The sequence below is a fragment of the Epinephelus moara genome, chromosome 1 (genome assembly GCF_006386435.1).
Source record: "Epinephelus moara isolate mb chromosome 1, YSFRI_EMoa_1.0, whole genome shotgun sequence".
NCBI classification, from domain to species: domain Eukaryota; kingdom Metazoa; phylum Chordata; class Actinopteri; order Perciformes; family Serranidae; genus Epinephelus; species Epinephelus moara.
In genome coordinates, this window is record NC_065506.1 from 3,470,746 (window position 1) to 3,482,491 (window position 11,746).

At 37.1% G+C, this 11,746-nt stretch overlaps 2 protein-coding genes across 6 annotated transcripts in view; one reads left to right on the forward strand and one right to left on the reverse strand.

The window, feature by feature from the left end:
• Positions 1-11,746, forward strand: part of c1qtnf4 (C1q and TNF related 4) — a 28,948-nt gene that overhangs the window by 6,952 nt on the left and 10,250 nt on the right. The gene's annotated exons all lie outside the window — the stretch shown is intronic.
• On the reverse strand, positions 1,471-5,960 carry LOC126388294 (putative uncharacterized protein DDB_G0290521). 5 transcript variants are annotated; one of them, XM_050041357.1, is made up of 16 exons: positions 5,824-5,960; positions 5,267-5,338; positions 5,100-5,162; positions 4,849-4,875; positions 4,664-4,705; positions 4,265-4,393; positions 4,111-4,173; positions 3,956-4,015; positions 3,496-3,549; positions 3,351-3,398; positions 3,021-3,080; positions 2,636-2,698; positions 2,368-2,412; positions 2,088-2,126; positions 1,807-1,977; positions 1,471-1,535 (listed from the first exon to the last, which is right to left on the reverse strand). In XM_050041357.1, the coding sequence occupies exons 2-15, from the start codon at positions 5,325-5,327 to the stop codon at positions 1,934-1,936; spliced, it is 798 nt and encodes a 265-aa protein (XP_049897314.1). In that variant the 5' UTR covers positions 5,328-5,338; positions 5,824-5,960; the 3' UTR covers positions 1,471-1,535; positions 1,807-1,933. The 5 variants fall into 5 exon arrangements, with proteins under 5 accessions (XP_049897314.1, XP_049897322.1, XP_049897295.1 ...); XM_050041365.1 differs by lacking the exon at positions 3,021-3,080; XM_050041338.1 differs by having other exon boundaries at positions 3,021-3,398.

The window sequence follows — 11,746 nt, forward strand, 5'->3', positions numbered from 1 at the left end:
TTTACTTTTATACCAAATTTAAACCCCATTACAGAATCTAGACGTCGTATAGACGTCTATTAAACGTATTATTATAAGGATATTCTAATAAGTCCAGCCATTAGAATCTATTAAATTATTCACAACAAACCTATATTAAAGGAAATTAAAGTTGTCAAAATTGAATGTTAAATCAGGTTCTCTAAAAAAAGGGACCAAATTTAACCTGTGATCCTTACCTTGATGTAGTTCCAGGATGTTATGACAATTTATTTACATTATGTGTTTTTTTGGATCTTTTAAATAGGTTTCAGTAACACTAATGTCATGCTTATTTTACCATTGGATATAAATACATCTCTTGATGTTAACATTAACCAAACTATCCTACTGTAATCTAAATCAATACATTTTTCAAACATTATCCAACCATCACAAACATATGAATGTGCAAACAATATACATATTTTTAATTTCTTAACACATTTTTAAACATACATTGCAATGAAATAAAAGCACAAACTCAAATATACAATATTACCAAAATAAAAGAAACTTTTGGTTATTTTTTTAAACACTGTGGTGAAAAACTAGCACAAAGTCTAATATACAAAATTACAAAAATAAAATAAAAATCTAGTTATTTGTATGTAAAACATTACAAATTTAAAAAAAAAATATCCAGAAACTCTACCTGCCTGGGATGCATCAACCTAAACCAAAACGCAAAAAAAAAAAAAAATTACACCAATGGTGTCCTGGGCCTCTTATAGCCCCCTCCACCACTTCGAGCTGGGGCCTGTTTAAAATGTACGGCCATTGCTGAGCTGATCATGTCATCCGTAGCCTCTTTGAACGTTTTCCGAACAGCTTCTGCAAACAAAGCAATAGAATAAATGAAGAAAAATTGCAAGTGTGGTTGCTTATTGTTATACGTGATGTCACAGAGATATTATCCAATAAGAAAAGGTACATGGTTTCAAAGGACTTGATTCAATGGACATTGGGCACCACCCATTTGAGACTTTGGGGTTACTCTGTAAAGAATAATGAATAAATAAAGTCTGACTATAACTGTAGTATGGTTCCCTTTCATGAAACTACACCAATTAAGTTTCATAATTGTCAGTATTACAGAGACTACCTAGTACAGTCCAGACAAATTGTTGTTTGTTAATGTATGTCATGTCAGTCACACATTTCTAACATGAAGAAGCAATCGCCAAAGAACTAGCAGACAGTTTTTCTATTTACCAGTGATAACAGAGTAGAAGGGAGTCTTCTTGAAGGCCCTCTTTCCATGTGGCCCACCACCTTGCATATTGAATTCTCGCATTACGTCATTTGTGAAGAGTCTGCAACACATAAAAAATTAAGACAACTGTCAACAGTAAACTTATATAACTTGTATTACACTACCACATTATAACCACCCACTGTTATGTTGTCTGTTCTACAGTATAGATATTAAACTTCTATGTGTAATCATACCTGTCCATGGTCTTATTGGTACACGTCTTCACATCCTTCCCCCCAACATGAGACAGCTTTGCAATCTGTATGATATTACAAATTATCAACAGTGTCAAAAGCGTGGAATTACTTAAGGAACTGCTTTTCAAAGTTGAATTCAGGGACTCTGTTTGTTCCTTTAGGTAGGGCAAAAGTGACCCTTACAAGTCTGTAACTCTGATAGTATATAAATGAAACCAAATAGACCCTACCGGTTCCATGTGGTTCCATTTGTAAGCTGTCAGAGTAAAGGGGAGACCCTAACATCCAAAATTTTGAGAAACACTGATTTAAAGCTTTATTATTCTGATTTACCATTGACCGTCGTACGTCCTGTTTCTCTTCAATTTCCCTGGACATCATGTCGAAAGTCTCCAGAGTTTTTATGGGCAACTGTCCACTCTCAGCTTCGATTTCTCCCCTAGAGTTGAGGCTCTTTAACTCATCCAGGATGGCCATTAGGGTCTCCACAACTACCTTCTGAAACTGAGAAAAACAGAAATAAAAATAACATAAGCACTTTCTTTAATTACTACAGATATGACCATTTTATATTAAATTAGTTTAATCCCTTTAAATAATACTTCCTTTCTTACTTTTCTCCATCATGGGGTAGTCGTACACCCTCTTCCTAGCTGTTAAATTAAAGAATGAAACAATAAATGTTAGCTGAAAGTTTTAAATGAACTATTTTCCGATTACAATAAACTTTGCCTTGTTTGAAAAAGTATGTGGCATTCTGCCTGTGCTTATACTTTAATTTGGTTGTTGTACATATCAATAAATAACATTTCTTTTTTTAAAAGTTTAAAATAGTTCTGTCTATAAATAAAATTACTTGTTCTACAAGTCGTCCTCAAAATGATCAAAATGCACCTGGAATACTTGGGTTTTTTGGCCTTTGACTTCCGCCCCGGTTTCCTGAGAGTGAAAGACAAGGCAATTACATGTCATAAATGCAACATCACCATTGAAGATTGCAATTACAATATAGGCATTTCACATATGCTCTTAATTGACAGGGGCTTAAATTAAGCAAACATAAGTATATTCAAACAATCAATAAAATATCAATATGCAAAGATAACACAAGGTAGTTGTGATTACTTCTATAATCAAGATTAATTCAATAGTCAATCTGTACCTTGTGGAGTCCGGACAGTTTTTGAGACAGATGCTCTTCTTTTACTCTCAGGGCTAGGAGTCTCTGTTGGGGGAGGGGAAAAAGAACATATTCATCTTACTTAACAGGTCACCTGTTATCACTGTTAAACTCATTACACAAACTTGTGAAGTGCTTTGCCTTCGAGTTCGATGCCCTGTTGAGCGTAAAACAAAGTAAATTGCACATTTTAATTACATCATTCCCATCATCGTTACAGCAAATAAAAATCTACTTGTAGGTGTCCCACTTCTTGAGCTCACACTGGAGCCATGGTTCACTATTGGGTAAAAAATGAAATTACACGTCTAAATTACATCTTTGCCATGCCATCTGAAAATCTCTCAACTTTGTCATCTACACTTACTGTTTGATCTCAGTTTTTTGATAATAGCCATGGCTATTTTGGAAAGCCGGCTGCTGACATCTGCAAAAACAATGCCATTATTTATATCACAGCTTTTGGATTCAGATCTCTGATATAAAATGTAAAAAAAATATTCTCTGAACTGGAGTGCAAATATTTGTTGTTGATGAAAAATTACACACTTCTGAATCACCCTTGTGATCACCGCTGTACAAATATTATCTAGTGGGGTACTGGCTGTGGGGTAGAAAAGGCAATTAAATGCCTTTTTTTTTTTTTTTTTTATAAACACACTCACCATTGTGATCACTACTATAATCAAATTGTTACCCTGTGGGGTCCTGACAGGAGTATGGATGGGACTGCGTCTATCGCATCCTGTGTGTAGGGGGGAGAGAAATAAATTGCATAAATCACATATGTAACTTACAACCCATACCACAGCAGACCAACACTACACTGAATTACTGTGTACCTTCAGGAGTCCTGGCTGCGGTGCGGACACGAGGTGTCTTGCCGCCAGTATTCACTGTCGGGGTCGGGGGATATTGAAATTAATATTTTTACTCACTTACAGTGTCACCATTGTGAACATTGCTATACAACAAATACCTTGTGTCCTGCCTGTCACGTTGACAGGTGGTGGTGTGTGCCATTGATTACGTGCAGGGAGAGAAAACGCATGGAAATCTTATACTTGCAACATTAGTCACGTTTGATATATGCTGTATAGGCGGGTTAACAAATAACTTGTGTACTTTGTCCTCTCCTGCTGCACACCGGTGTGTTGTGGTGACCTAAGGTAGAAAACAAAAATATCTAACTTTGTTTGTAGACATTAATACTTAGACAGGCTGTGATTTACATGTAGATTAACTAATCACCAATTGGGCTTAAGGGGATTGGTTTGAAATCAATGAACATAGTATTTATACCTGGTGTGGATGTGTACTTTGGCGCTGTTAAAACAGTTTTCAGGGTGGCCGATGATACAGCTGGGGGGATAATTATTATTATAGATTAAATAAAATTAGTTGAACAAAAAAAAAGAGAAAGACAAAAAACAGAATGGACAAGATTACAAACTCACATGACAGCTGTGTTATGTTGTCGTCGTCGTCATCATCGACATCATCAGCTGGCGGATGCCATGCTAATGAGGAAGTGGGAAAAGAATTGTTCACAATTTATAAAAAAACGATTGATTTAATTTCATACAAGTGGACAATTTGCACTAGTCTTACATTTTGACATTTCCATAGAGCTCTCTGGTTGTTCAATAGAGCTCTCTGGTTGTTCAGTAGGGCTCTCTGGTAGGTCAATGGAGCGCTCTGGTTTCTCGCTCGCAAAGAGGTCCATTGAATAGAGGTTGTCTGGGCCAAAAAATATATGAAAATTGTTTCAAGTACTGCAAACATTGATTTAGTCATATACCATATTCAACTTCAACGTCTGAAAAGGGGAGGGACATACGTCTTTATGGCCAGTTACAGTCAGACATATTTGCTCAAGTTCAAACTCTTATTAAACATGTAATAGATATAATCACAATTAATATGTTACAGTTGTTTATTAACTACAAACAAGTATTCATGGCCAATAACATTTGGACATGTAAATAAAGGATTAAGTTAGATAATTACCTTTGGTGGTGGTGGTGGTTTTAGGTATGTTCTGGACAAGGGCTTAAAAAACAGGAATTGCTCACGTTACTCAAAACATGTCATAATAATTGCTCAAGTATACACTCTGATAAACATACATTCACGATTATTTGATTGTTGTAGTTTAGTTAGACACAGGAAAACACATTAGCATTATTAATTACCTGTGCTTGGTTGTTGTGGAACAGGACCTTCAAAAAACAGCAATTTATCACATTAGTCCAAACATATAACATTATCTTAGATATAAACTCACATTAATCCTTACACATATACATGATAAATATGTTATAGTTGTTTAGTAACAACAAAAAAAGTTATTTTTTAACAAAACTGTAGGATTTGAGTGTGTCAATGTTATTTTTTATTTTTGTTCAAATGAATTCAAATTCTTTTTATGTGTATTTCAATTTACCTTTTGAGGCCGTTGTATTCGACCCCTTTTGAAACCTTTTGGGGGGTGACGGAAAATTGGGACCTAGAAACCGATGACATGTACATAGATTAAAAAAAAACTTGAAATGAGTAGTCATAATTACTACGTCATGTTTCAGTTCTATCAAAACTAAAATAGCTGGTTACCTTCTACGCAGTCAGGGTAGATCCTTTTTTTTATTACCCGGGTCGTCTTCCTCTGAGACATGTTTTGAACTTCTGTAAAAAGAAAATTATAATTAATTTCTGTTCATTCATTAACAATCTTCTATCAGTAGAAATATCAAAATTGAGTGCAAAAGTAAACATAAGAGCTGTGACCATCAAACACATTTCAAAATATAAAAACAATGGGCCTGATGCACGTTGGCCCACTGCATCTGCTACATAAGCAGCTAAAAATGTATACATATATCCATTACAACATATATTGAAATGATGGTTGATTGACTCTAAGAACCAGCCAAGCAAAGGGGCTATACTATACTTTCCATGAGATATAGTCCCTCTTGACACTCCAATAGATTAAATTTCATTGTGTTCCTTGTTAGAATATTTTTCTTTTGCGAAACCGTAAAGAAGCAATTTCCAGTGTACTTCTTTAATTTTGTTAGATTGAAAAGATCGATGACAATCACTTCTTTGCACATAATGTTGTTAATACTTTGATGAGATTAAATGTTCTTAGAACTGCAATGTCATACCTCTTTTTTGCTCTTTACTGCTTTAACAGACAGCGATTGGAGGTGGGCTGCCAGCTTAGTCTCTGCATTGCAAAGAAGGTGCGTGTCTGCTGGGCACTTTGATGTAGCCACAGAAACTCTGTTATGTGCTAATAATGGTCCGCGGTACTGCTGGGGTTGTTGACCGGTGTGTTCAGCTACAAGGCCCTTATCCATCGGTGCAGGCTCATTTGACTGCTAGAGTGCAATCCCTGATGTCCACTCTTGCAAGCCCACCATTTATTCCATGCTGTGTAGAAGAGGAAAGATGGCAAATCCCTCTGAATGTGGAATGCAAACAGCCTTCCTTAGCAATTCTTTTTTTATCAAGCAGTCGTCGATGTGCTTGATCCATTTGTCTGTCCACGTATGCAATGTTGATGATCTTGGACTTGCATGGTTTCTCAAAAAGATCATTGGCATCATCCAGTGTAATGACATCAGCCACCAGCTTGCCATCACCCCTCTTCTCCCTCACAAACGCGATCTCTTCTTCAAGGATGAAGCAACTGTCTCGAGTTTTGGCTGAGACATAGTACCTCTTGAGAGAAGATTTCTTGGTTTGCTTTGCTTGCTCCAGTTCTGCAATTCTTTTGGTGACCTGTGCAATTGGATTTTGCCCATTTCGAACCATTCTTTTTATGGACTGCAAATGGTTCTCAAAGGGGAATGCTGAAATGTCGTTCAAGGAGCATTTGAAACCCACCACATCTTCATGCAGGTGCAACAAGCTGTGGATGTTGTAGACACAAAAGGTGGTCCCATAGAAATCAGCAGAGTTCTCTACAAAGTACTTCAGTAGATTTCTGGAGTACTCCAGATATGCTTCTCTCTTCTCCGGATCTGAGTCAAGCAGGATAGACATACCAACTGTCAGACATAAGAAGTGTTGATACTGGTCATCTGACAGTATGTCTTTCAGCACAACTGGACCCGTGTAGAGAAGGAACTGCCGAAATTCTGTGGCTTTCCACCGATCCAGATCCACAACAGACCTTGGTTGCCTGGCAAATTCTGACGGCATTTCTCCTCTGAGGGCCATTAATCGGGTGGATAGTTCGTCTCTTGAACTTTTGGGTAGTTTGCACTGAGCAGGACCTTGAATCAGAAAAATCAGCAGCCTCTTTACTACACCAAGGCAAACCACATGCATGTAGTCCAACACAAACTGGCTGACACACCCAACTCCAGCCGTGATGAGGGGCGAAGCTTTTTTCTGGTGGACTCTGTATTCAACCGTGTTAAATTTTTCATCTGTTCTTCTTTCTTGTGTAGCGTGGTCAGTGTAGACCATCCTGCTGTCCACACGGATGGCCGAAGCGTTGCAGCGTTCACATGCCTGATACGCATTGTGACCTTTGATGCACTTTACAAAAGCTCTTGCAGGAGAGTCACAGATGAAGGCGTTGATCTTGACCTGGAACTGCATCCCTTCATGATCAATACCCTTTTCTTGAAGGTCTACCAACTCCTGTACGAAATCCTGTAGGTACTCCTCTACTGGTTCTGGTTTTGTATGCCCACAAAATAGAGCAACGAAAAAAGGGTCAGAGTTGTGAAATTTGGCCAAAATTGGCCAAAACTGNCTGGATAATCTCTGTATCCATAGTCCTCCTGTCTATAAGGCTCATCACCCATACTTGCACCGAAAGATGAACTTTCAAATGTCTCATCTAGAAGCTGGCCAGATTGATTTGAACCACCTTCCTCCCGTGTGTCACCAAAATCCAGACTTGTACCACCCTCCTCCTGTGTGTCCACCAAATCGTGACTTGCACCAACTTCCTCCTGTGTGCGGCCCAAGTCCTGTGGTTCAAGGTTCTCCTGTGGCAAATCTTCATCACTGTCAAAATTTTCTAAAAAAGCACCCGTTCTAGTCTGTTTTCTCCTCCAATCTTTTAGATAATTAGAGGCCATCTTAAATTTTGCTGGAACGAAAACACAAGAAAAAAAAATTAAATATACCAAAATGCTTGAGATTTATATTTCAAGCGCATCTGTTTTAGTTGCACTCCATTGATACAACACAAAATTAACAATGAATACATGTATGTGTATGTGTGTGTGTGTGTGTGTGTGTATGTTTATATATATATATATATATGTGTGTATGTCACAGTTAAGGGGAAACCTTGAAGTTTAAAAGTTGAGAAACACTGACTTAACTAACTAATCAACACAATGGTCATGCTTTTTTAATACTAAATCCAAAATGAAAATCTATGAGTAAGTTTTATTTAAATGTAATAACATTAAAACATGTTAGACAATGAGACAATAAATATCAGATATTAGGAAATTATTAAATTATGTACAATACTTCTCAAAAAATTAGTAGTATCTTAAACAGCTGATGTACAAGCCATAATGTATTACATACTTTTTAAAAAAAAGGGTAACATGTTAAAGTACATGCATACAGCATAAATGATTGTCAAAAATAACAATTGCTTTTGAAATGTAGGCTACTCATGGAGTCATAAACTTTCAAAAAGATTTTATTTACTTAAGTAAATGGCCACCACTAAACAAAGAATGTTATTTCGGCGTCGAAAATGGCCTATCATGTAGCCTACGTACACCATGCATCGACATTAAACTTAAACTTTATTCATTTGTATAGCACCTTTAATACATTTCATGTAACACAAAGTGCTTTACATTAAAAAGAAAGATAAAATAAATGAAAAGAAGCTAACCCCCTAACCCCCCCTCTCCCCGCACCCACATTCATGCAACACATGTAACCTTAACGTTTGTGTCAGAAGCACTTTTCTTCAAAATCATTAAAAAAAGAAAACAACTAACGCCATGTAGCATTTGATGGCAACTTAATTGCAAGCTAGCAGGCAAGCTATAGCTTGCCTGCTAGCTTGCAATCGGTTTGCAGCAAACGGATTGATAACGATTAAATGAACAAACATTGCAGGACAAAACAACATTTCAATAACGTGCCCTTGAGCACTCACCTATAAGCAGCCCTTCTCAGTGTCTTTGATGAGTTCTAGTCGACGCTTGCTTCGGAAAAAAAACGATTTCTCAGAGTGAGTGTTCCGAACGACTCTGCTCGCCATCGACTACTTCCTTTAGACCGACCGGAACTTTCAGCGTGTTGCTGCCTCCTAGTGGGGAGGGATCATAGAGTTATAAAGGGAGGGATCCACTGACAGTACAGATCTCGTCCATGTTTATTTAGATTTAGGTTACTGTCCCCGATCGCCATTAGTGCGAACTGCCATTTTATTTTACTCTTAACAAATAATTTTTTATTTCAAAGGAATTATTTGCATAACTGCCCAATAAACTTTATTGCAAACTGCCTTTCTTTAGCTATAGGTTAATAGTGATATCTAATTATTTCTAAACATGGTTGGCATAATCTTATGCCTAAAAATAAAAACAACTTAATAGTTTAAACCTGGTCTAAATCTAGACGTTGATTAAACGTCTAAATCAAGGCTAAATCTAAACTTTACTGTGTATTGATCAATGGCCATTCAAATTATTTAAGTCCAATATTTGGACACCAGTTGTGCAACTTACAGTTATTTTTTTGGTCAATATTCATTATTTAATGTATTTAATTCAATCGTCTAGATTTGGTCTAAAAAGAGACATTGATATGAGGTCTTGATTTAGACGTCTAAATCGAGTCTAAATCTAAACTACACTGTACATTGATCAATGACTGTTAAAATGTTTTAATCCAACATTTGGCCATCATTTATACAACTTACAGTTGTTTTTTTATTTAATATTTAATAATTAATGGATTAAATTCTATCGTCTAGATTTGGGCTAAAATATAGACCGATTATAGACGGGCGAATTTCAGTCTAAACTTAGACGAGACGTCTAATAGACGTCTAAGGCTCAGTGGGAAGGGGCGAGGCTGAAAACCAACATTGAATGGCCGTGACCTTTGACTGTCAGGCGGCACTGCATTAAGAACTAACATGATTGTATAAAGGATATTACTACATTGGCTCAGGAACACTTTGGAAAACCACTGTCAGTAAAGTTCAACGCTGCATCGACGAATAACATAAGGGGCGAGGCTGAAAACCAACATTGAATGGCCGTGACCTTTGACTGTCAGGCGGCACTGCATTAAGAACTAACATGATTGTATAAAGGATATTACTACATTGGCTCAGGAACACTTTGGAAAACCACTGTCAGTAAAGTTCAACGCTGTATCGATGAATGCAAGTTAAGACTATGCAAAGTGAAGGCCATTTATCAACATTTCAAATTGTTTTTGGAAATCATGAGCGTTGTGTCCTCCGGGCTAAAGAGGAAAAGGACCATCCAGGCTGTTGCCAGCTCAAAGTTCAAAGCCAGCATCTGTGATGGTATGGAGGTGTGTTAGGTGACCTGCCTGCAGTCCAGACCTGCCTCCCATTTAACATGTGTGGGACATTATGAAGCGCAAAATAAGACAATAGACTGTTGAGCAACTGAAGTCTTATATCAAACAAGAATGGGAAAGAATTTCCCTTACAAAACTTCAACTTCAATTAGTGTACTCAGTTCCCAAACACTCACTGCTTGTTGTTAACAGAAAAGGTGATTTCACAGAGTGGTAAACATGCTCCTGTCCAAAAAAAATTTTAACATGTTGCAGGCATCAAATTTTGAATGAGTACATATTTACAAAATACAATAAATTTTATCATTGCGGACATTAAATATCTTGTCTTTGTACTGTATTCAGTTGAATGTAGGTCAAAAAGTGTCCAAACTTCTAAAATTGAGGTTGTACTTTAATTTGGATAATTATAAATACACTATTTTTCAAAACAGCAAGTAGTCACATAATAAGAGAAAAAATCATATAGAAATGGAAAATTCTGATGCATCAATAATCGTTTTATAAATCCATCGTAGTATTGTGAATTGAAATTGTGAGGTGCCTCAATATTTAAGTCACTAGTTCTCCTCTAAATACTGTGGCACATATTTCACAACAGTCATATTCATCTCATGTATAAACTGGTGTTCACTGAAAGGCAGCTCCTCTGGGTCTGGTATCTCTGTTCATAATAGACACTGAGTCCAAGTGTTGTGAGGGGGCTGACAGCTCCACCTGTGTGTCAGCTTCCTGTTGGTTCATTAGAGGAGGACAATGAGACAATGAGAACACTTGTCTCTGCTAAAAAAAAAGACACAATAATACCTCCTCAACTGGGAGTGGTCTGGTTAAATGACTCAAACACAGGACAGGGATTGTTTGTGTGTGTTTTGTTTTTTTGAAGCCCATTGTGTGTCTTTGTGATATGTAAATATAATATGTGATATGTGATATGTAATATAATATTCAGGGCCACCAATTAAATCACGGTTGTGCCCTCCCTGAATTTGTTAATTGGTGTGATGATAGCTTCCTCGACCTAAATGTGTCAAAAACCAAAGAAATGATCATAGATTTCAGGAAATCCAGTGTCAATCCCAAACCAAGCACTATCCATGGTGAAGAGGTACAAATAGTCAATCAATCAATCAATCAATCAATCAATCAATCAATCAAACAATCAATCAATTTTATTTATAAAGCCCAATATCACAAATCACAATTTGCCTCACAGGGCTTTACAGCATACGACTTCCCTCTGTCCTTTGGACCCTCACAGCGGATAAGGAAAAACTCCCCAAAAAAACCCTTTAACAGGGGGGGAAAAAACGGTAGAAACCTCAGGAAGAGCAACTGAGGAGGGATCCCTCTTCCAGGACATGTATATCTGACAGTATACATATGTGACAATAATCATATGTGTATAATAACAGTAGAAGTATGACTAATGATAACAGCAGCAGCAGGAGGCATCTGGCAGGACCACGGCAGCAGCACAACCACACACGTCACACTATCCAGGCACCACTGCAATATGAGTTAATCCGAGAG